Raw genomic sequence first — 24903 nt, forward strand, 5'->3', positions numbered from 1 at the left:
TGGTGCGACAATGACCACTGAAAAATCCTTCCGGCAATTTGCTGCATGGAAATGTCGCAATAGTTGATGATGTGTAGCTTTCGAACAAGCTTCTCCGGTTCCCCAGAAAAATATGTCGTGCATATCAAGCCAAAAAAAAAAAAGACATCTTGTGACTTACACATTGGTGTTGTCCATAGAGTCGGAGTTGTCGACGTGATATTAAAACAAGATTGTGATAGAAAAATAGAAGAAAAAGAAATCCAAACATGGGATTGAGAATGGAGAAAGTGTATCACACTCGAGCTACATATAAAAGTTCTAAACTAACGCATCTACATCGAAAGCCTCGCTGGGACTTGATATGTACGAGGCGTAACAAGTGCCCTGTTTTTAGGGCAGCGGAAAGTAATGCCACGTAGGTAGCGAAGAACACGCCTCACCTCCATTAATGATTTCATCAACTCAGTGAAAGTTTTACCATAGAAAAAGAAGAGCAGAGGTTTGGGTGGAGTGCCAACGCGACAGTGTGTATACATTTGAGTACAAAAATCCCGGGGGTACACAAAATCAGCCGCTGAATCGTGCATATCGCAAGCCTCATTTTCAATGCTTGGAATAAACACACACCAATACTTGAACCCGAGAACATAAATAAGCCTTGCTCTCGGATATTATGTGGGGAAGTTGGGTATATGATACATCACGTTTTATCTGGTACTGGCTTGCTTTGGATGTTCAGTTCTATGAGGCGAACGAGTGTATGGACTACACTGCTCTTATCATCCTATGGAAATTAGATGTTCAATGATTCTATTTATACTTTCTCAGTATAGTAACATTCTTCAGGCTAGCAATTCTCAGGAAATTCTCACAATGTCTCCTCTCCCATTGAATTAAAGTTAACTCCTCCCCCCCCCCCCCTCTTTCTCATCCTCGCTAAAACCTCATATCCTCCCCTCCTCTCCCTCCCTTACATCGGCATCCTCCTCATCTCCTCCCTCGACCAATACCTCCTCATATTCTCCGCCCCCAAAGTCTCCACCTCCTGATCCAAATGCTTCCACAACACCTCCCCAAACCCATCCATCTTCTCCCCCAAAACCTTCAAACTCAACTCCGTTTCTCCATCCCTACACTTCTCCAGATACTCCTGCATAACATCCATCCCCTTGTGAATCTCCCTATGCTGTCTCAACAACTCTGCTGCATTTTTCCCATTCGCGAATTCCGGCATCTTGCGCGCCAGAACGGGAAATATGTGTTGTTCTTCGATGCCGTGGTGGACTTCAAGTTGGGAGAGAAAGGAAAGTCCGGTTTGGAGGAATTGGCGGAGAGAGAGATCGCGCGGTCGTTGGTTATTGGTCGTGGCGGTTTTGAGGAGCGTCCAGGTTTGTCGGAAGTGGTTGTGCTGGGGGTGGGTTAGTTGAGTTGAGTTGAGTTGGGATGAGGATGAAGAAGTAAACGTACGAAATAATTCATATGTTCCGCCATGGAATTATAGATTTTAAAATCTGCAGCGCTTAACTTCGGGAGCGCTTCTTCTTTCTTCTCTTCTTTCTTCTCTATTTTCTTCTCTTCCATTTCAACCACCTTCGATGCTTCTTCCCTCCCCTCGTTTTCTCCCAATATCTCCTCTTGCTTGCTTACCGGCTCCGTCGCCCTATCAATCACCTCTTCTACATCCTTACTCGACGTCGACATTTTTGCGCTTCGAGTTTGCGTAAATTGAGCAATGGGTATACGGCTGTGAGTATTCCACGCGATGCAATTGCCCTTCACAAGCGCCGTCCAATTTATATCTCTCGAGGCGGGACCAAAACCAAAACCAAGACCTGAAGATAAAGATAAAGATCTGACCGAACTAACGCACGTAGAAATCGTACTCGGAACCGGTACTACAGCGTCCAATCTCAGGGTGGTAAAGAGGAGCAAGGAGCGAAAAGGAAAAGGAAACACACGATGCATTTACACTTCTCACTTTTATAAAACGGGGATTTATACATTATGAAGGTAAAAGAACCAAAAAATCCAAGAACAGGAAAATGTCCCAATCTCGATAATTCCACCTGCCCCAGAATGCGGATTGAGAGGGGGGAGGGGTGATTTCCAATTGCTGACCATTCATCATATCCCATTTTCTTGCTGACCATTTCTTGCTGACCATTCAAATGCCGAAAAATGCGAATCCTCCGAGCTTTTGGGTAATCCGACATTCTGCTAGACTACCCCTCGCGACTCGGAGAAAAAGGCGGCCACCAAAAGTCCATACTTTAATCAAAATCCAAGATCAGAATGCCTAAGAAAACGATATTCCCTTATGAAATTCACAATATCCATAATTTATTCCAAAAAACACTTCTTGGTTCTTGATTTCAGAAGATTGAAAACACCAAATCAAATTATAATTCGATATTGAAAAAGGCTGAATTATTTTCAAATTTGCGCAGGTTTGGTGCTTGGCCTACCTAGATACGAAGGGGAGGTACACTCCCTCTTGAGATAAGATAAGATCTGGGGAACGATCTAGCCGAGGAATAAACTTTCCCATGGCTCGCTCGCAAGGGTTCCGCGCTACATAGGAGAATAAAAAATATCTAGATGGAAGATCCAGACCGGAATCGAATTGGCCACTTCGATTTCATTCAAGAGCAGGCTATGGGACTTGGCTTTTTAATTTGGAATTGAAATTGGAATTGTGTTATTTTTGTTGTCTGGTACTCACATGTATCGGGCCAACTTTGGTAATGCCTATTGAGAGATTGTTTGATGTATCTTCTTTATTTTGTTTGTATTTATTATGTATATATACATACAAACATACATACATACAAGATACCGGTATGATATCAAAAAGCAGATAAGTCCTCCGAGCAAAAGGATTTTCACAACACCTAAGCACCTACCTCCCTATACAAAGACAGTTATCCATTCACTCGCTACCTACCGACGCCTTTCATCCAATTCCATGACGTCTAGATTTTTCTCACCTACCTACCTACCCCCTACCTAGGTACTCGTACCTAGCAGTTCCTTACCTCCATACCTAGTACATTACCCAAAATCTCCCAGTCAACATTAACGTTAGGTTATTCCTGCCGTGTTGTGTAGTGGCGATAAAAAAAAAACGCGGCAGGAACTCCTTCTCGAGTCGAGTATAAGAAGTACCTAGGTATTTACTTTAGGATTTTTCTTTTGCATCTACTGAGATGTTATTCATGTTTACCGTTTGATTTTGATATCTACCTACCTCTCGGTACTTACTCAGGATTGCTACACAACCGTTTTTTTTTCTTTTGCCAAATAGTAGTTTTCAATCTCTATTAACCTACCTACCTATTACCCCCTCCTTCAACCATCCCCCATCCCCAAAATGTCCACTCCCAGCTCCGCCACCACATCCCCCACCTCCGCACACTTCCCCTCCACCACCACCACACCCCCAACGACCCCGCCGCCGCCTACGCCACCCTCATAACCTCTCCCTCCTATCTCCCCGGCGCCATCCTCCTCGCACACACTCTCAAAAAGCACGGTTCCCAATTCCCGCTCATCCTCATGTACGCCAACCTCCCCGAGCACTACCTCCCCGCTCTCGAGCGCGAAGCCGTCGCCTCAAACATAATCCTTCACCCCACGCCCCTCCTAAACCTCAGCGCCAACTCCGGCGTCGCCGCCCGCTTCGCCTCCACCTGGACCAAACTCCAAGTATTCTCCCTGTACACCTATCCCTACGAGCGTATCTGTTTCCTCGACGCCGACATTCTAATCTTCGGGCCCATGGACGAACTCGTTTTCAAACATCCTCTCACTAACCCGGCCATCCCGGGCGAAGCCGGCAAACTCCTCGCCGCCAACCACGTCTGCGTGTGCAACCTCGAGCACGACACCTGGGCCCCGGCGTCCTGGACGCGCGAAAACTGCGCCTATGTAACCCCCAGTCCCAATCCCGTCGAACACAACCCACCCGTGCCATCTGGATCCAGCGGGCCGCAAACACATACGCTTCTCAATTCGGGAGTATTTATATTTGCGCCCAGCAAGGAAACTTGGGACGACATGTGGAAATTTATCGATACGCATGAGACTGAGATTTCGAGCTATCAATTTCCGGATCAGGATTTTATCACCGAGTGGTGGCGCGATAGATGGGTGAGCGTGGGATGGAAATGGAATGCCTTGAAAACATGGCGGTATTGGCATCCGGAGATGTGGCGCGATGAGGAGGTGAGAGGCTTGCATTATATAGTTGATAAGCCGTGGTCGAAACGTGTGGGTGCAGATGGGGTAGCGGGGTATAAGGGGAATGATGGTGTGACGCATGGGTGGTGGTGGGATGCTTATGGAAAATGGGAGGAGGAACGAAAGGAAGCGGGGGAGATGGAGATTTTGAAATTGGTGGGAGAATTGGTGGATTAGGATTTTTGAGTTATGGCTTGAGGGACTGGGGTTGAGGAGTTCAGAGTTTGTGAATTTTCAAAGCTGTTTGATGTTGGCATTGGGTCGAGCGATAGATTGAGGATTTAAAGGGGAGTTGGTGAAAGGATAGAATCTGTATATTCTGTACATACACAGCGTAACTAGCACCCACGTGTCTAGAGCTCAATCAGAACATATCTCAGCGACACTGTTCAAGGCTTAATTGACTGATGAATTGAAGTTTGGGTTGTGATTACCCTCCCCATCTTGTGGGAGTATGAGTGTAGATTCAGTCCAGCCGTTAGTCAAAGACCAAAACACACTAGTGTCCAGTCGCTCATCGTTAGCACCCGTGAACACATCTAGGAGAGATCACATCTATCACAAGCGTATTTCTAGAGCCATCAAACTGAGAAAACCCGGCGTACTGCGCTCTTTTATATTCTCCCCATTGCATTTTCACCTAGCTCTCTCTCATCTTTAACTGTTTGAATCCATCCATCCATGCAATAACTAATAGCTTACATGAATCGAATTCTGAAGTGCAACTCTCATACTAGCAAAAGACCGCGCACATTCTCCCTCCCCCAATACTTTCCGAAGAAGTTTTAAAGCACCCTCGCTAATTCATTTCCCTATAATTTCATCCCTTCATTCCAATTATGCCCTTCTCATCTCGTTGCAGAACTCATCACTACGTAGAAACCTATAGTCTCCACCCTAGAGTGATATTCGTAGAAAAGCCCCGCCGTTGGGTATCATGATTCAAATTTTTCCCGATCCCTATGACAACACACGCCTATCATATAATGCGCGAAGAATAATATGAACACTAGCTTCCAAACTGCAGTTGGCATTTCCAGATTATAAGTTTAGCGTGATTCGCTGTCGCTGGTCCTCGATCATTCTACTCGTCCTACAAATTTAAGGTCGTGGAGCTCAGTGCCATTGGCTCTGCCCCATGAATCCCTCCTCCAGTGTTCGATCTTCTAGATTTCGGATGAAATCGCGATTTCTGGTAGGCGCTTGTCCACCCTGAGCAGCTCTGCTCCCCCTTCTTCGTGCACTACCAGGATTTCCATCGGGAACTCCATCAGGTGGAGGTGGATAATACGCAGGGCTGGGTTGCAAACGGATAGGTTGGCTAGGGTCAAGATGACTAGCAACTCTTTGTATCGTCACAGGTATACCTCCCTGTTGAACTTCCATTGTCGAAGCACGTTGCCTTCCAGACCTCACAGTAGCCTGCTGATAGAGACTTGGCTGTTGCTGTGAAGGACCAGCTCCATATTGCGCTGGTGGCATCTGTGTTGGCGGTTGTCCCATCATTCCCATTTGGTTATACCCTTGTTGCGTGGGGTATGGAGGTGGGGCGGCTTGGTGAGGTGCCTGGTGAGGAGCTTGGTGAGGAGCCTGGTGAGGAGCCTGATGGTTGGAGTTTGGAGTGTACATATTGTTATTGTTGTACATCGGCGGGTGCTGTTGGTTTGGTGGCACTTGGCCATATGAATTGACCGGGACACCAGCAGTGTATGAAGCATGAGCTGCAGACTGAGCCTGTGAATGGGCTTGAGCTTGAGCTGCCTGGGCTCGCTGCTTGCTCAATGCTTCAGCCTGCTGCTGCTGTGTCGTTCCGGGAGCAGGAGATCTATTTATAGCACTTGACTTGAGATTCATTGGTGGAACGAATGGACCGGTGAACTTTTGCTGGGTGATGAATGGATGTAGCTTGGCCTGTTGTGGAGACCAGCGCTCCAAAGGATTGATGTTGAGTAAACCACGAACGAAGTCGATGAAAGCAACTCTGTTGTTCATTTCTACGATACAGTTGTCAGTCAAAGGTTCACAAGAAGTATAGGGCTTTATCTTACCTCGCTCTATTTCGTTTGGCTTCATATTCTTCCGTGGCATCGCATAAGAACGAATAATCTCCGGAAGGGTGGTAGCTTGGAAGTATTTTTTACTTGGTTGCTCCTTTGATCCATGCTCGCGAGAATACTGCTCCATAGATTTGAGATGATATGTTCTTCTGCCATAATCATCTACATCGTGCCTCTTCTCGAAGAAGTCTCCAGATTGCTTTCCCATCTCAAGCATCCAATTTGGTGGGTTTCCCAACATCTCCACTATTCGGGAAACTTGGTTGTATTCAGAGGATCCTGGAAACAGAGGAAGACCCAAGAACAATTCAACAACAATACAGCCTAACGACCACATATCGATAGCTGATGAATATGGTAAACCAAGTAATACCTCGGGAGATCTGTAAAACCTTGACTGAATGTATGTGTATACTGTTTGTCGTTCATCACAGGCTGATCCAAAATCGATGATCTTGATGATGGGACTTTCGAGGTTCTTGAGTAAAATGTTTTCCGGCTTCAAATCGCAATGAATGAGTCGCGCTTTATTCAGCAAGCTCAACCCGTTCAAGAGTTGTTGGGCAAAAACTCGCACAAGTGTGGTGCTCAAGCCTCGGAACTGATTTTGCTTGATCAATTCATACAAATTCACACTGAGTAATTCGAAAACAAGACAAAGATGTTGACGATGAATGAATGTGTCTTTGAGTCGCAATAGATGGTGATCATCGTTCTTGTCAAGCTTTGTGTTGAGCTATAATAAAAAGACAAAAGTCAGTGAATGAGGAACACAGTTTCATGACAAGAACTTACCAAGTCTAGAACGGAAACCTCCATCATACTTTGGTTAAAGTACGCAGTTCTATTCTTCACCACCTTTACAGCAACAACTTCCTGAGTCTTCAGATTCTGACACTTGACAACTTGTCCGAAGGTTCCTTGACCAAGAACATCAAGAATGAGATAGCGGTTTCTGCGAAATGTGTTAGCAGGAGGATTCCTCGGAATCTAGAGTTAATATCAACCTCGAAACATACTTATGAGTAGTTTCCTCAGACCCGAGAATGTCATTCACATAAAGTATATAATCGCTATCTTCGTTATCGAACCCATCATTCTTGACACCTTTGCTCGGTTTCGTGAGCACTCTGCGGGGATTCCGCGAGGATTCGTACTTGAAGCTAGGATTGCATATCCGATAGGTAGAGGGGAGATGGCTCGTAAGAGCTTGAAGAGGCTGCAATGGAAACATTTAGCACAAATTTCAATCATATTGCGCATCGTGACAAAGCTTACACTTATGAACCCGCCCTCTGGATTGGCCCTGCGAAACGCCGGTTGCGCATTAACCTTTGGTTGCAAATCAGAAGTAGAACGAATCTTTGTAAATTCGGGAACTGGTCCTCTTCCAGGTGGACCTTGCGCCGACTGAGGTACTGGCCGCCGAGGAGACTTTGGATCATTACCAAACATGGCATTCAGCTGTTGGGTCGCGGAAGTTGGGTATGATTCATTGTTAGAATTGGAAGCATACGGCTGAATGGGTGGTAATTGTTGACGATTAGGATAGTACGCGTTTGGTGAAGAGTACGAGGCATTCTTCGAAGGAGATTGTCTGCTACCAGCCCCCGGTGGTGACATGTATTGATTTGAGTTTTGCTGTTGCGTTGCGCCATACGGGGATGTTGGCGATAAAGTCTCCATTGGAGAATAACGTTGAGCCGCCGCAGATGGTTCTTGCGGCGATTGGTGAGATAACCTTTGGTTGCCTGAAAGATGTTGTTGATGATGAGGGCGCATAGGATATTTCATGTTGTATTGATCTCCAGAGTCTTGCATGGCCACATCTCCGTTTCCATCCGTCATCTGAGGAATAGCAGGAGAGGTTGCCAGAGACTGAGGATGTGATCCTAAACCTCCTTGATATTGGTCGTATGTAAAACCTGCTGGAGGTTGGGTTTGGGGGTTCCCGTTATAATCTCTAGCCATTTGGGGATGGGCTGGTGGGGGGTTTCCGTTGTACCTTCTTGAACCTGATGATTCAGAATAATTCTGCCACTGGTCCATTTTGGCGATACTGTGGAGATGTTCGAGATTTTGAGTGGGGGAATCCTGAAGGTATTGGGCACAATTGTCGCCTTTGTGAAGGAATAATTAAGGACGCAGATGTGATATGTCGCACAATGTTGTCGAAAGGTCTGCCACCAGAAAGCCGTGGGTAGAGAGAAACGCGTCGCAATAAAACCAATTCAACCTCTATGCAGAGGCAAAAATAGCCTATGGAGTACCAAATACTGCTCAATATATCATGGTGAGTGAATAAAAAGGAAGTTGGAGATAGTGGAGTGTAGTCGATAAATTCACTTGGTGACTGGGGGGGGGAATGATGTAGCAAGCAAGTGTCCTAGAATTAATTGATGGATTCACACACCACAGAGGATAGGATCCTCGTTGCTTTCGTAGCCGTAGCCGGGGGGACTTTGTGAACTAAAAAAGAGTAGCGAATCTGGGAACGGGTTTATTAACGAGTTGCCCAATCGAAGCATGAAATTATTGTTACGATTCCTTCAAGCAAAGCAAGATTCCTGGGCACCAACACAATGAATGGATGGCTGGGTGGAATAAAGAGAATGTTTACGATGTAGGTATGGATGGGATAGATGGTATGGTGTGGTATGGTTTAGTATAGCATTCACCTAGATAGGGATTCAACACAAGATAGACAGGTACATGTATATCTACGATTTGTTTATATGTACATGTGATTGGGATTTGGATAGATGCACGTTGCCCATATGGATGCCCAATGGTTTGGAAGGATGACATTGGCTTACGCAGACAATCTACGCAGGCAATCTACGCAGACAATCTACACAGATAATCTACACAGACAATCTACGCAGGACCTCTTATTATACTTTGTATGCGACTAATAACAGATGCCGTTTGTGGTTTCTTCTTCTTCTTCCTCTTCTTCCTCTTCTTCGTGTGTCAAGCAAGCCAACGTCCAGCCATACCTACCCCCTGAGGGCATGTACACCAGAATCCCTTGTAGCCAAATACGAAGTCTAATCTCGAAGCAAAGTAAAAGAGACGCCAACCCATTTTCTTGAAAGGAAGGACAGGATCGTCTTTGTTCTTTTGAAACCCAAGTATCGAATGGTCAAATGGCTGTAGCATATTCCAAACGCGGATACGCTACAGTCAAATTAAATCATCCCTTCAATTGTTACAGGTTGGTAGACAGGAGTTGCGTGCCATCAGTCCTCACTCAATCCTCAATCCTCAATCCTCAATAGTCGGAATGTTTTGCAGGAAAAGCAATCAATCTATCTAATGACGTTATCTGTTAATCAAATGCATTGAATTCTTATTGATCTGATCATTCACATCCCAAGAATTACCCCCCAAAGTTTCAAAGATAAGTAAAAGCAAATTTGAGTATGGGTGCTCCATCGAATTTATCCCAGTATGTACCACTTGTACCTGTGGTCCCCTCACGCGTGCCGCAGTTGCCTCAGTATCTCAACTCCAGTAAGGCTAGCCTCGCGCCTACCGAGCACCTACCCAGCACCTACCCAGCATCTACCTAATTTCCACAAGCAATCAATCCCTACCATCAATCCAATGACGCATACGGTGAAGAAGCATCCGATATCAATCCTTTTTTCTCTCTTCCTATCGTGACAAGTGATCGAGTTTATCGATGGTGAAGAGAGACCGCGAATCTTCACACTTTGTTCTCTTCATTGAAGGACGACTTCATTAACTTACTATCCGTAAACTGTTTGCTACTCTTAATAAAATCTAAGGTTTGATTTCCGTATCTTAATTATTTCACTTCACCCGGTGCCGTAGTCGCCTCTCATCGTTACCTACGGTACCTACCTAGTAGTGTTCACCTTCGACCTCTTCAAACCTTCTCCCTGCCCACAAATTAATACACACATTCCCTTTCATATTGTACTGGTTTCCTTTTACAACAATCTTCCATTTCTCCCGATTCAATCAACGTCCACGGGGTTGATGAATGGCCAAAATGAGTTCATCTACCGAGCCTCACAATCGTCGTGATAATTCAGCTCATATCAAATCTGAGAGCATGTCTCCACCTCATCACAATGTTAGACTTCACCGAGAACACACTGATACTATCCAAGAAGCTGCAGCCGTCGTTGCCGACGAAGCACTTCTCAGCGATAGCGATATAGATACAAAAGACCACAGTCTTGGATCGGAGAGATTGGTATGTTGAAATGTCCCCCTGCCACGAATCCTACTTCACAGTGTTTAAGGTTATCTCGGACATTCAAAGTGCTCTAGGTCCCCAGGCTTTCCCCTGTTCTAACCTCTAATTTAAGTATACTAACATACTTTCGCAATAGACTGGCCAGCAGCAACCTCAAGATGAAGCCAGTGCTCTAGCCGGTTTGACTGAAACGGTTCGCAATCAGGATGACCTCGAACGAGACATTACGAACCAAGCCAATCTGGTAATGATTGAGCAAGAAGATCAGCGGGATCAGAAGCGCATTGAAAAGGTTCGGAACGGTATCGAGAAACTCGAGACTCAGAAACATACCCAAGAACGCCGTCTCAATAATCTCTCGAACAATCCATTGATGCGCCAAAGGTGCATGGATGAGATCTCGAAAATCGAAGCCGACATTTTTGCTTTCAAGAATGACATTACCGACATTCAAAAGCGAATTGATGAAAGACATCAGCACAATGATAACCATGCCGAAGCTGATGCTGCTGGTGGAAGCAGACGAATGCCTAATGAAAGCCAAAGAGAATTCCTGATTCGCACAGGAAAAATTACCCCATTTCAACAAACTTCAGATGCAGCTACCGATCATGTTCAATCGGCACTTACTGATGCGCTAAGGGACGCAGAAGAGAAGGATGACAACGGATCAGGAAATGCTCAAGCGGAGCCTAGATCACATCAGAATCTTCGTCTACCAGGGTTCGCAGATGTCGCAGATACTAAATTGAGTACAACTGAGAGTGAATTCGGTCTTCGTCCTCGAAAGAAGAGAAGGCTCGCGAATGGCTCCTTCGCAGATGTATCCCCCGCTCGTTCGTCTCCAGCAGATGATGATGCTTTTACCCCTGAAAATTTAGCCGATGAAGATGGGGAATTGGATGATGAAGATGACGAAGATGATGCCTTGATGACAGCTCGTACTGCGACTAAGAAGAGGTCTAAGCCGGGCAAAGCTCGAGCAGATGAGGCACAGAGCTTGGTCGGGATTGATGATGGAAACGAGAATATGTATCAAGCACGCCTTGCAAAATGGGTGGAGAAACGAAGCGCTGCACGACGACAGCATCTAGAAAATAATCCTCAAAATGAGGAAGATGCAGCTGCAGAAAAATCTTTGGAAAAGGAATGGTTCAAGCCATGCCCAGGACAACCTGATCATGAGTTTGAAAACGGTCTAAAGTTGCCTGGTGATATCTTCCCTGCGCTCTTTGACTATCAAAAGACTGGTGTTCAATGGTTGTCGGAACTTTACAATCAACAAGTTGGAGGTATCATTGGGGATGAAATGGGTCTTGGCAAGACCATTCAGATGATATCCTTTTTAGCTGGTTTACATTACAGTAAAAAGCTTACAAAGCCTGTTATTGTAGTTGCTCCTGCAACTGTCCTTCGACAATGGGTTAATGAGTTTCATCGATGGTGGCCGGCTTTGAGAGTTTCGATTTTGCATAGTTCTGGTACCGGCATGCTCAACGTTGGAAATGAAGGCAGATTGGAAGAAGAAGAGGACGAGATTCTCTACGGTCAAACAACCAAGAAAGCTCCAAAGTCGCAAAAGCTTGCTCAGAAAATTGTCGATCGTGTTGTCAAGCATGGCCATGTCTTGGTCACCACATATGCTGGACTTCAGACCTATAGTGATACCCTCATCAATGTTGACTGGGATTACGCTGTACTGGACGAGGGACATAAGATTCGAAACCCTAACACTGCTGTCACTATCTACTGCAAAGAACTACGAACACCCAATCGTGTGATTCTCTCGGGTACTCCCATGCAAAATGGGTTAATAGAGCTGTGGTCACTGTTTGATTTCGTCTTTCCTATGCGTTTAGGTACTTTGGTCAATTTCCGACAATCATTCGAGGTTCCCATCAAAATTGGAGGTTACGCGAACGCCACCAATCTACAAGTCCTCACGGCTACTAAATGTGCTGAAACTTTGAAAGATGCTATCAGTCCATATTTACTTCAACGATTAAAGATTGATGTTGCGGCAGATTTGCCAAAGAAGAGTGAGCAAGTTTTATTCTGTAAGCTCACGAGACCTCAAAGAGATGCATATGAAATGTTCCTTGCATCTGATGACATGAAGTCAATTCTAAATCGCAGTCGTCAATCGCTTTATGGCATTGACATATTGCGCAAGATCTGCAATCATCCAGATCTTTTGGATAAACGATTGAAAACCAAGCCAGATTACAAATGGGGCAATGGAAATAAATCTGGAAAAATGCAAGTTGTGAAGGCACTCTTGCAGATGTGGAAGGGCTATGGACACAAGACTTTACTCTTCAGTCAAGGTGTTCAAATGCTTGACATTCTTGAAGAGTTCGTCAAGAAACTTGGTGGATTCAACTATCTCCGTATGGATGGTGGCACAGCAGTCAAGGATAGACAGACTCTCGTTGATCAGTTCAACAATGACCCTGATATGCATGTGTTTCTCCTTACCACTAAAGTTGGGGGTCTCGGAGTCAACCTCACTGGTGCAAATCGGGTAATCATATTTGATCCTGATTGGAATCCATCCACCGACGTACAAGCTCGAGAACGTGCATGGCGTCTTGGTCAAAAGAAGGAGGTCACTATATACCGACTTATGACTGCTGGCACTATCGAAGAGAAGATCTATCATCGACAAATTTTCAAACAGTTTCTGACAAACAAGATTCTCAAGGATCCGAAGCAGCGACAAACATTTGCCATGAAGGACCTATACGACCTTTTCACTCTTGGTGACCAAGATGGTGGGACCACGGAGACTGGTGAGATGTTCAAAGGCACAGAGGTTCAATTCAACAAAACTTCCAGTCCTTCGTCATCTCGTAGTTTGTCTGCCGACCCTGGTCAAGGTGATTCAGAATCCGATCTTCGTAACCTCGCTGGTGTTGCTGAACTCGAACAGTTCAACGATCCTTCCGAGGAGAGAGACAAAGATAACAATGAAGAGTCCAGATTAATGGAAGGTATTTTTGCTCGTTCTGGAGTCCACAGTGCTCTTGAACACGATCAAATTATTAATGGGAAGATGAAGGTTGCGGCAGACCGTGGCATGATTGAGCGTGAAGCCAAGAGAATTGCTGCAGAATCTGCTACAGCACTGAGACGTGCTGGAGAAGCAGCAAGAAGCATTGCACCTGGAACTGTCACTTGGACTGGAGAATTTGGATCCGCTGGTAGACCGACTAATGTTCGACGAGGTGCAGGTCCAAGTTCATCAGGTGTTTTATCAAGTCTTTCAAACAGACAAGGTATCACGCAGCCTTCTAGCTCGAGTAGCTCACGCGCTGCAACTCCAAATCGTCCAGCTGGGCGTCAACGCCATGATTTCGCCAAGATGATTGTTGATTTCATCAAGAGAATGGGCGGTTCAGTTCCGAGTCAGGCCGTAGTCAACCATTTTGATCGATATTGTACTTCTGATCGAGTGACGGCTGAATTCAAGCATACTCTAACGGAAGTTGCAATATGTGAACATGGTACGAATAGCAGGATGAGGGCTAAGTGGGTTTTGAAAGATGAATTCAAATAATTGATACGATTGAGCATTTCATAAGATATCGAGGCGTTCAGGAAAGGGTGGTGATTTATATATGAAGGTGTAGTAGACGGGAATGGCTGAGAGATTTAATAAACTTTTGTGCCATAGCATTTGTATGCATGCATTGGCGATGGGCGTTGGAAGATATCCTTTAGTCCTTCGGTTGGGACAGCACGGCGGAGTCGGTGCAATAGTCGGATACATAAGATTTTTATCATAGATGAATCAAGAATACAACAATTACTCGAATCAGGCTTCTTGTATGAGTGTTGATATTGGTAGTCTCTTCTTTTGGACAAACGAGGTTTATTCACTTGTCAATTTTATTTTGGATGAGGCTTCGGATACCAAGTAGGTAGACTTTGGCATTCATAATATTCAATTTTCTGAATCTCTCCTCTTTTTGATGCGCAATTTCGTTCTTTTATCCATCCATCCAGCCCTTTTGCCACCTTAATTCCCTAATTCACAAATCGGCGCAGTTGAAATCAAGCCAAAAATCAGAATAAGAATAAGAATGAGAATGAGAATGAAAATGAAAACAACAATATCCCCCCTACCCTCCAAGAAAGGAAAGAACACCCGGTAATTCTCCCCTCCGGATCTCCTTCAGGCGAGGGGAATGGAAAAGTTGAAAGGGGGGAAGAAAGGAAAGAAAATCCATCTCTCCATCCATTTCACATAAAGCAAAACCAAAAACCAAACCTAGAACAGAAAGCCGGAACTGAGATGGAAATATACTCAAGACTTAAGTAAATGTACCAAGCTTGTAAACGGTGTTGGGTCCTTTGTCTTCGAAGGTGGTGGTGCTGGTTATTTGGTTCCAGCCGCTGGATGGGGGAGGAGGGGTGTTAGTTTATTGGTCTTCGTTGGAGTATTGGGAAGAGGAGGGGAGAGGAAGGGGGAAGGGGAGAATGAGGGGAGGGGTGAGAGGGGGCCATGGAAAGCGAGCATGAATTTACACATCAACCCCCTCCTCTCATTTCTCCTCCCAGAAAACCCGACAATCCCCAACCCCTCTCAGCAAAAGAGTGCAAGCAAAAACAGAAAAGTAGAGAAAGGAAAGATAAACTCACAAAAACGCATCATTCCCCTTTTCCGTATCCACAATCGTCATGACCGCAAAATCTCCATTAGGATTATACCCCCAATTTACCTGCCAAGTGCTCGGGACTGGTTTGCCATCGACGAGGGTACTGCTGCAGGATAGAGCGGAGTAGGAGTGTGTTTGGGGGGTGGAGGATGTGGGAGGGGTGGAGGAGGCGTCGTTGTAGAGGCAAGGGACTGGGAGGGGGTGTTAGATGAGATAGAGGGGAGGGAGGGGAGAGGGAGAGGAAACGTACTATTGACTATAGGACCACTGCTGGGGATAACACTAATAGTGAAGTTGTATGTGCAGATTGTGGCGGTACATGCTGGGTATGGGTTAGTGTGTTTTTCTGGTGATATCGTCACGCTTTTATGTCATTTCGTATCCTTCACACTTTGTCACATCCTCACATCCTCATGCACATCCTTCTCCTTCTGCTCGTGCACTTCCTTTCCCCTCCTCCCCCTGGAAAACAAAACTCCAGTTCTCGTCAAAACATCCTACATCCAAACACCAAAACCAACATTAGAAAAAATCTAAACTCACGTCTCGTAAACCCCGAAACCTTCCACTGCACATCCGGGATCAAACTTGAAGAACTCGCTGCGCGCGGGACCGAGACCGCGAGAGCTGATGTTGCGAATGCGGTGATGAGGAAATTGGTGTGCATTTTTGTTTGTTTTGATGGGTTTAACTACTGAAGATATTGAAAATATTGAAGACCCTACTCAAAGATGAAGAAGAAGTGAAGATTTGGTAAAAGAAGGGGGAAGCTTTTAGATTTTATAGGTTTGATTTGGAGTTGTAGGAGTGGTATCACATATCTATGTTTATGAGATTGAATATATGAGGACGTCATAGATTTACAACACGGGGATATCTGTAAATGAAACCCATCTACTCATCTATCCACCTACCTAACAAATCGATCAGAAGACACACTTCTCGTATCTCGTTCTATGTATCCCCTGTATCTGTACTCCCCAATACCTTTCCCCATTCATCAGCACAATGCAGTACAATAATCCTGCACATCCCAGATCTTCTCCCACAGTCCTACGGTAAGTAACTCTCGACTCTACAATGACCTCATAAGTCACAATTGTAACATGTGCAATACTCGCTCTGTACGAGAAATTATTTGATCAAGTTTCGATACGAGGTGTGCATGTAACCTTCTCTTCTCGTGTTTTTGCGTTTGGGATTCTTGTTGTTATGTTTGGGTTGATTAGCATGTGATTTTGAGTGGAACAGCTGGGTTTGATTCGACGGAATGGGATGGGATGGGGTGTGATGAGATGGTATGGGATGATATAGTATGATATCTAGAGATTCATACTGCAAAAGTGTGAGCTGATCTGATATGCACGAAATACAAATCCATCCACCCATCCACCTCCCCACCACACCACACCACACCACCTCACAAAAGTCCACCAACACAACAACACAACACTCCCACGCAATTCCTCATCCCACATTACTCACCACCCACCAGGTTCTCCGCACTTCTCCACAAACTCAAACTTTCTCAGCACCATACCAGTCTGTACCATCCATCCACCCGTCCCACCCACCATACCTACTTCGTACCACCTCCTCACTAATCACCAACGGCCGGACATACATACATACATACATAAATATTTCAGTCAGTCCCTCCATCGCTTTACACTGTACACTGCAACACGGTTGCGGGGAGTCATACCCGAAGTCTGAAGCCCGCATTGTGTGAGGTGAGATCTGGGGTAAATATTCATCGGTGATTGTACAGAGTGACGAGACGGCGAGTACTACTTTTGTAAGTGCTTTTGGGAAATTGATCTAAATATTTGGAGATTCAAAGAGATGACGATTTTCAGATCGAATATCGAAGCTGTAGATTCTGAACCAGATCAATTGAAGGCCGGATTTGGCAAGACGTTGGAGGTCATTGGGCAGTGTCCCGTCAATCGGTGGTCTCGAGTGCACATGTAACATGGTTTTTGGCGAAATGAGACGAGATGGAATGAGATGGATATGCAATGTACAAACTACGTTGCTAGACCTAAACCCTAGAAGCTTCTATTGTTGGTAACATTGTTCCACATACTAATTGAGATTGGCAGTGAAATGTTTCTCCGGGTTAACTGGTAACGTATTTTATTGTCTCTTCGACTATGATGTGCGTGATTGCCTAGAATCCGAAAAGAGACTATTTCAATATGTGATACATCTTCTACCTCGCAAAATGAGACATTAAAATAAGTGATAAACGTTTAGGAATTCAGGTCTAGGAGCCTTAAATGTAACACCAAAAATATGATCAAAAAATTTCATTCTTTTGTCTTCGTGGAGCATGAACCTAGCTTTTCCTAAGCCCTACATTAAAACGCCTTTGGGCCAATTACAGCGCTGTAAGCAACCCATTCCCAATGCATTAACACATCTATCCATCCGTATTTAAGCTCTGCTACCTACAGCAGCTCCCAAAGCGCCACCGGTAAATTGTGTTCCACCAGCTTGCCTTGGAGCATTGGAGATACCACCACGTCCACCACGGTTACCACCACGGCCTCCTCTGTTACCACCACGACCACCTCGGCCGCCTTGTCTTTCAAAAGCATTGGCTGTGCCTTGTGTTCTTGTCTCGAGCGTACGCTCGTTGCTTTCAATCAAGCCACTAGCTTTGTCGCTGAGGCTCAATGCCAAGCTTTGGAGTCTGCTCAACTCAACACCCTTTCTGAAGATGATCGAAGAGTTGACTTGGTCTAATGCGGCGGCAAGTTCCTCGTGGCTGATCATCTTGCTAACGATGGCAGCAACCTTTCGGTCAGAGAGGTCAAACATTGATGAGAGTCTGTTGACGGATAGAGTATCGTAATAAGGAGCGTATGTAAAGAGATAGGTTCGGAGACCTTCTTCTTGGATTTGCGCTGAGAGCATTGTTTTGATCTCCTCAGGCTTGGACATGAGTTCCCAAATTTTAATCGAGTGGATAAATTCGGTTGCTCTCTTCCATTCACCTTGGGCCAAAGCCTTTGATGCTTGCATGACATGATCTCTGGTGTTTTCAGGAGGTCCGGTAAAGATTTGACGCTCATGATACTCGAGCATACGTCTGTATGTCTTGCTGATAACTCTCTTCTTGATATCGGGAGATGAGCCAGTTTGTGCGAATAGAGGGATTTCGAGAAGCATACTGCAAGTGAGGTAAACGCATTCAAGAAGCTCGAGGTTAATGTGCATGTGGAATGGGAGTTGACGTTGTTTTTCGAGACGTTCTTGATCTGGTGTGACTTGGTTATATCTTTGAATCATGACACCTTGGGCAAGCAACTCCTTTTGACGGCCACTGCCACAGATTTCTTGGAGGGTGGTTTGAGCCTCATAGACCAAACCAGCTCGGAAAGCACAGAGACCAACTTGAACAAGAGTACGGTTGAACAAAATTTGACTGTGAACATCGAATGAATTAATAGTCTCTTGCAAATGAGACATAAGCATCATATCACGGGCCTTGTAGTAGTTGTCGTGTAAAGCCTCGAAATAGATTTGGCAAAGCATGGCCCTTGCTTTGGTAAGTCCTTCACCCTCGGTGTTGATGTAGAGGTAGTTGCAGAGAACGTTGACCAAGGTCTTGGCATCTTCAACGGAGCCGCGTGGTGTGATGGTGGAATCGAGCTCTGCAGGAACTGCTTTCCAGCAGTTCTCGTCGAGGATCTTGATGACTGCGGATGGCTATAAACGAATAAGTAAAGAATTTGATACGGAAATGAGATGTTACAAACCTTGAAGTATACGTGCTCCAATCTTCTCATGACGACTCTGTTCAAGCTACGTTGAGGCTCGTTCAAGCTGGCGTCCTTGCTGATTTCCTCCTGGTACAACATAGTTCTGACAATGTTGTTGTAAAGATCACTCTCATCAGAAAGACGTTCGATGTATTCAGCAGTGTGAGGATCAATGTGTTGAAGCGATCTTGTAAGTTCGTCATCAAGTCTTTCGACATAGGAGACGACGCTTCCTGGAATCGCGAACTTTGCGCCTTCGGCAACTGTAGGAAGCTTTTCATCATCCTCCCAAGGTTCAGCAGTCTCCACAACTACATATTCTCGACTTGTCTCGAGGACACTCAAGAGGGTTCCAAATTCCTTCTCTGCTGCCTTCCATTGTTCTTGGGACATGAAAGTTTGAGTACCAGTAGTCATGTCGAATCTCGTTGAAATAAGGGTTAAAAGGACTCTGATGCGTTGGTATGGAGTGGCTGCTACTTCGTACAACTTCTCCATAATTTTAATTTGTTCATTGCGGTCGGTGTTCTTTTTTCCTCTAGATTCGAGAATGGTTCTCAAGTGCTTGAGAATGCTCTCTGGTGTGAATTGAAGAGTTCGTCCACCCTTACCAACGGTTCCCCATCCTTCATCATCATCATCGGCGGCAACATCCTCTGCTGCAGAAGAGGATTTTGCTTTCTTTTGTTTTGGTGCCACAACTTCCTCGTCTTCTGATTCCATGTACGCGTCCTTATCGGCTCTGAATGATTCTAGGTCCTTCTGGTGCTCCTTGCTGGCCTTCTTGATCTTCTGCTTAACAGCGTTCAAACCGCGAGAATTTGTGGCGTTCATCTTCTTTGGTGTCACCTTCTGCTTTGCCAAGGTCTCATTCATGAAATCCTCCAAATCGGCAATAGCTTTGATGTAGACCTTTGGGGTTGTGCCTGATTGTAGAAGTTTGGCGACTTGACGGTTCAATTTGTCGAACTCTACAACAAATTAATTAGCTATGTTTCCAGGTAATTTTTTTATTTAAAATTTACTGACCTGCTGAGATCGATCCCCAATCGTTGATCTTCTCGCCATTTTCAATAGCTTTTGCGGTTGCCTCGAGTTCTTCGAATCGCTTGTTCTTCGCAGACTTGACGACCTTCACGCCCTCATCTCCACTACTCTCACTATCGGAATCGGAATCGTCCTTCAAGAAAGCGTTCGCTCCGGTCTTTTTGCCAACTCCATCATCGCTGCTGGAGTCGGAGTCGTCATCATCATCATCGTCCTCCTCAGAATCATCTTCGGAAGATTCTTCTTCGGGTTGTTCTTGAACTTCTTCGTCATCGGAATAGAGATCCTCCTCCTCGTCGGAGGAGCTGTCGCTGGAGCTATCACCGCGGAAAAATCTAGACATGTTGATGGTGTTGAGATTTGGTAAGCCTAGAGGTGTCGAAAAGGTTGCCCGTAGGATTGTTGATGCGCGGGGCAGAAAAAAATTAAGCGACCTTTTTGGCACCAAAATGGCTTCGTGCCCTAACAAAAAGATCAATAAGTTGAATAGTGGCAAGTACGCATCAACTTGAATTGAATAAATAAATTATCAAAGTAATAAAGAATGAAGATTACTGACGAATTTGTAAATTCAATTCTATACTATTCACTCAATTTTGGGGTTGGTTGAGGACACAGCTTCAAGGTCGGAAAGATTATCATAAGCCAATAAGAAATCGGCATCCGATTAGTTAGCACATTGTTCTGAACCTTGAAAGAAGTCGATGCATTGTCAATTTCATTCATATAATTGATTATCCACTGGTTACATATTTACATTCATACGATTATTTCAAGATTTACCATTTCTCTTGAGAGAGGTAATGATTGCGTGTTTAAATCATCCATGAATGTGACATTGCTCGTTGTATGTTACAGTGCTCTACAATAATGTTGATAAGGCCTGAGCTCAGGAACACGAGTAATCTTCAGAATCCTTCGGCTGCCATTGGACATTTCAAATGCTCAGAGTCTTTCGAGATAGATCCTGTGCAGTAAAGTGGGAATTATATGAGTAGATTCATAATTAATCGTAGAATAGAGAAGGGGTATTATTACTATTGTTAGGAGCATTACGCTCTAGGTTGTTGGGATATCAAAATATGTGTTTCCCATCGTGTGCTATCAAAATTGTCTAACGCCCAGTGCCGGATATCCCAAGACCTGCCCTCTACCCAAAAGTCCGCAGACACGCCTAGATTTTATAGCACATTTTCCGGTCTGAGCATGTCGAAACGTATTACCGTGGAGAGAATATCATGTATCTCTATCAAGCCAATCAGGATGTTCTGTAACTCTCCATGGCTTTATCCCATGTGGATTCTCAGCTCGACTCTTCTTTGCATGTTCAAAGAGCTTCACACCCTCTTCATCCTTCATCAATCGTGTGAAATCTCGTACTTCCTTATTTGAAGTTGTTGCGGCTTGCTGAAAGGAAGAAAAGAGCTGCTCGGCTTTTTGTATTGGTCAGCTACAAAAGGCAGAAGCTGGGAAATGAAGTCGTAGAATTGGAACGTACGTGATTGCTGCTTGGTTGCCAAAGGCGTAAGCAGTCTTGGAATTGTAGATCGTAGATTGCGACACTAAATACCGTGTCAGCTAATACTCATTGTGATTTTCTTTGGGGAAAGAAGGGGCTGACTTGAATATGCATTTCCTTTAGAGTTTTCATCGCCTGCTCGAGTTTTGCTTCATCCCATACTTCTTCAGACTCAGAGCCCGCAGTCTGTTGAGCATTCCCACCTACATTTGTTCCAGACTGACCAGAAGCAACCGGCGCAGTTGATTGACTTGAACTCATTCTTTCAAGGCTGCAGCAATAGCAATTCCATGCAGTGCTCTATTTTTGGCGTACTTTGTAGGGATACCGATTTCGATGGAATGAGGAAGCTTTGAACTGATGTCAAAATGGTGGGGCTTCTCCGCCATGTGGGACCCTTGCTGCATTGATTTCAAGGTTACATAAGCGAAAAGGGTGATTAGGTTGGATATTTGTTAGAAAGACAATGTGATATATGAATAATAGATTTATACCTTCTCTTAATCACACAGAGCTAGAATCTGAACTTAAATGGACAATGTCATTTAGGATAATCTTTTGCCTAAAATCTTTCAGAAAGAGTTACTACCTATGGGAACCCATGTTTCAATGTCTGATAACTTTGGGGGATCGGCCTCTCTATTATTCCGGAGCCGACCAATATCAAAAAAGTTTCTGGATGGTTACGTATTGAAACAGACTTCATAAGAATTACAATGCTACCATTTGCAGATGTATCTCATCTGAAAGGTTTTTAGATAAAGAGTCCTAGTGGGCTTTAATCTTAGAAAAAATTTGAGTTAATTTCTCTCAAAATCTGGTGAATCCTTCAAGTTTGGATTTTACCTACTCAGAATAATAAACTCAACACCAACAAACACATTTTGAGTTCGAATACCCAATCGGCCAAGTTCGGAGAAAAGCGGCCGAAGTCTTATTATTGTTTATCTGTTATTTTTGGTTACTTCGGTAATTATTTTGTGAGGTCGAGACCGTCCACCCACTTAAATTTCCAAAATTGGTTATTCACAAATACCACAATCTACAGGTTGCTTCATTGCAGGAACTTTCACAATGGCAAACATGGGTGAAGATCTTCTTGTTAATGACCCAATTTTGAATAATTCTTCTCCAACTACTACAGACGAGTCGATCTCTGAAACAACTAAGATCGAAGAATCAACAACAAGATCTGACCCTTCTTTTATTCAACATCAGATTTCTCTTCAAAGAAGTCCTTCGACCGCCAAATCACATGTGTCAGCCCTTTCTGGTCAATTATCAACCAAGTCCAATGGAAGCAGTCCAAGACTGGGTTTTTCGTCACTTGCTATCACCCATGGCGATGATGGACAGAGAAGATCGCGTGGTGATTCTAACGCAAGTAATGCTGGAGAAGTTATCAAATGTACACTGCTGAAATCAGATTCGCATTCTTCTGGTTTATCAATGAAATCAGAAAAGTCGGTCACTTCTGTCAATGTGGTTGGGAGCTATCCACTTGGCACGTTAAGAGTCCACTCCCCATCGCCAACCAGAGAGCGTGGTGTAGAGCATCACGAAATTTTGGAGCATGGTGATGTGGTCATCATTCGAAACCTTCCAGTCGGTACAATTTTTGGGTATGATACGAAGGCCTATACCATTAAGACTGAGGGAACACTTGAGGGCGTCAAGCAGATCCCGGCGGGTGCTCACTTTTTTTGGGGTGGGTCCGGCAATGGATCTTCACGAACCGGATTTTGGCTGATGACAATGAAGTTGGCCTCGGATGAATCTGGTGACATTCATGTCTTGAGATGGGATAGTTACCACGAGTTTTTAGAGGAAGAGCTTAGCGAAGCCGAAAAGCGCATTCAAAAGGCAAGCGTCCCCGAGATTGTCAACAAGCTCGAGCCATACTTGGGTGCTTCGCCAACTCCAGATCACGTCCCCTCTATTTCTACGTCGTCAACTCCCGTTGGCTCGCCAAGTTCCCCAATTACTGCTGATAGTATCGATGACACTGACAAGTGGCGTCGCTTAACCTTCTGCATCAAGCACCCCTACCTCAAGAAAGTCACAGGTGGCAAGTGGAATAGTTGGAAAGTCTCGTCTAGTCATGACATCAAGACTACAGAGCTACAGGCTTCAAGCGCACCTCGTGATGTTAAGGGGGGCAGTACAAATTTCGACGGAGACGAATTTCTAAACTTCGTTTTTCCAAGAAGTGCCCGTACCTTCTCAGAATCATCTTCAGGTCGCGAGCGCACCGAGCAAGCAATCGATAGTACGTCTTATATTGTTGAAGCTATCGGACGTTGCACATATGAGGACTCTGATGAGATTATTGGAGAGTTACAATTCTGCTACATTACTGGAATGATCCTCGGCAATCTTGCGTGCATGGAACAGTGGGGTATCATCATCAGCAAGCTATTCGGAGCCTATCGTCTTTCAATGGATCACCCAGTTTTCTTCCGCAAGGTCATTACCGCCGTCCATGCCCAGTTCATGTATGATGAAGAGGGATTCGACACCAGTATCTTCGATCATGATTCCCATCTTGGCGACGATTTGAAGATCATTCTTACCAAGTTCAAGTCCCGCTTGAATGAACAACTCCTCTCCTACGGTTCTAACATTACACGCGAGCAAGAGGAGGTAGGCAAGGCATTCGAAGCCTTCGAGTCGTGGCTGTGGAAGTGGGGCTGGGATCTACGAGGAAATTATCTCAGGTCTGGAAAATTTCAGCTGGAGGACGGAGAGATGATTGATGCAGAGCTCAAGGATTTCGAAGACGAGGATGAACGAGGTGAGTACGCGCCAATGATAGTAGATCTCGATGAAGAAGGACTTGAGAAGGATCGAATAATTTTGTAGCAATTCAAATCATGCCACGCACTGCCTGTACTTCACATTACTTATTACATAGTTCTTGTCCAACACTACTTGTCTCCGATACCATCTCCTGCATTTGCGGCCTCCTCCCTGCTTCCCCATCATCTTTCCGTTCCACCAATAATCTAACCAAGTCTTCGTGTTGCGTCTCTAGGTCGCAAATCTGACAAACCCAAGAAGTCCAAGACCAACCGTATTAGTCGCTCCGGTTTCTCGTGGGCTCTTTCAAATGTATCCTAATCTTCGACTCTTCTTGTATTCGGCTTTCCTTTTCCCGACTCTTTTTCCAATTTCTCATTCCTCGGCTTTTTCTTTTCGAATTTTCAATTCTCAGCTCCCCTGATTTTTCCATGAGAAACAGGATGAAGCAAGTGTGTTACCACAACCTTTTTAATTACGACTTCTTGAGTTCTCGCTTTCTCCAAGAGCTCATACTTACGATCTTACGATTTAATGGCTTTCTTTGACATTATGATCACTGGATACCCTTTACGAATGGATGAAATAATGGCTTGGT

The 24903-nt window shown here is 44.7% G+C and overlaps 8 protein-coding genes across 8 annotated transcripts; 3 read left to right on the forward strand and 5 right to left on the reverse strand.

The window, feature by feature from the left end:
- Window positions 1-952: 952 nt before the first annotated feature.
- On the reverse strand, window positions 953-1947 carry Bfra_006913 (putative neutrophil cytosol factor 2 protein; the record flags this gene model as incomplete). Its single annotated transcript, XM_037337284.1, has 2 exons — window positions 953-1390; window positions 1450-1947. The coding sequence occupies 2 exons, from the start codon at window positions 1945-1947 to the stop codon at window positions 953-955; spliced, it is 936 nt and encodes a 311-aa protein (XP_037198650.1).
- A 1590-nt stretch (window positions 1948-3537) lies between these two features.
- Bfra_006914 (putative glycosyl transferase family protein) lies at window positions 3538-4398 on the forward strand (the record flags this gene model as incomplete). Its single annotated transcript, XM_037337285.1, has 1 exon — window positions 3538-4398. One exon carries the CDS (start codon window positions 3538-3540, stop codon window positions 4396-4398), a length of 861 nt encoding a protein of 286 aa, XP_037198651.1.
- Window positions 4399-5337: 939 nt separating this feature from the next.
- On the reverse strand, window positions 5338-8327 carry Bfra_006915 (putative protein kinase protein; the record flags this gene model as incomplete). The annotated part of the gene is made up of 5 exons (XM_037337286.1): window positions 5338-6215; window positions 6270-7014; window positions 7074-7233; window positions 7298-7497; window positions 7557-8327. The coding sequence occupies 5 exons, from the start codon at window positions 8325-8327 to the stop codon at window positions 5338-5340; spliced, it is 2754 nt and encodes a 917-aa protein (XP_037198652.1).
- Window positions 8328-10290: 1963 nt separating this feature from the next.
- On the forward strand, window positions 10291-14068 carry Bfra_006916 (putative dna repair protein rhp26 protein; the record flags this gene model as incomplete). The annotated part of the gene is made up of 2 exons (XM_037337287.1): window positions 10291-10506; window positions 10646-14068. 2 exons carry the CDS (start codon window positions 10291-10293, stop codon window positions 14066-14068), a joined length of 3639 nt encoding a protein of 1212 aa, XP_037198653.1.
- Window positions 14069-14825: 757 nt separating this feature from the next.
- On the reverse strand, window positions 14826-15837 carry Bfra_006917 (uncharacterized protein; the record flags this gene model as incomplete). The annotated part of the gene is made up of 4 exons (XM_037337288.1): window positions 14826-14907; window positions 15154-15361; window positions 15421-15492; window positions 15714-15837. The coding sequence occupies 4 exons, from the start codon at window positions 15835-15837 to the stop codon at window positions 14826-14828; spliced, it is 486 nt and encodes a 161-aa protein (XP_037198654.1).
- A 1772-nt stretch (window positions 15838-17609) lies between these two features.
- Bfra_006918 (putative eukaryotic translation initiation factor 3 subunit 8 protein) lies at window positions 17610-20330 on the reverse strand (the record flags this gene model as incomplete). Its single annotated transcript, XM_037337289.1, has 3 exons — window positions 17610-18887; window positions 18938-19911; window positions 19970-20330. The coding sequence occupies 3 exons, from the start codon at window positions 20328-20330 to the stop codon at window positions 17610-17612; spliced, it is 2613 nt and encodes an 870-aa protein (XP_037198655.1).
- Window positions 20331-21223: 893 nt separating this feature from the next.
- On the reverse strand, window positions 21224-21767 carry Bfra_006919 (uncharacterized protein; the record flags this gene model as incomplete). The annotated part of the gene is made up of 3 exons (XM_037337290.1): window positions 21224-21420; window positions 21486-21549; window positions 21609-21767. 3 exons carry the CDS (start codon window positions 21765-21767, stop codon window positions 21224-21226), a joined length of 420 nt encoding a protein of 139 aa, XP_037198656.1.
- Window positions 21768-22580: 813 nt separating this feature from the next.
- Bfra_006920 (putative aar2 protein) lies at window positions 22581-24626 on the forward strand (the record flags this gene model as incomplete). Its single annotated transcript, XM_037337291.1, has 2 exons — window positions 22581-24300; window positions 24541-24626. 2 exons carry the CDS (start codon window positions 22581-22583, stop codon window positions 24624-24626), a joined length of 1806 nt encoding a protein of 601 aa, XP_037198657.1.
- Between the last annotated feature and the right edge of the window lie 277 nt (window positions 24627-24903).

This window comes from Botrytis fragariae (assembly GCF_013461495.1).
Source record: "Botrytis fragariae strain BVB16 chromosome Unknown tig00000000, whole genome shotgun sequence".
Taxonomy (NCBI): domain Eukaryota; kingdom Fungi; phylum Ascomycota; class Leotiomycetes; order Helotiales; family Sclerotiniaceae; genus Botrytis; species Botrytis fragariae.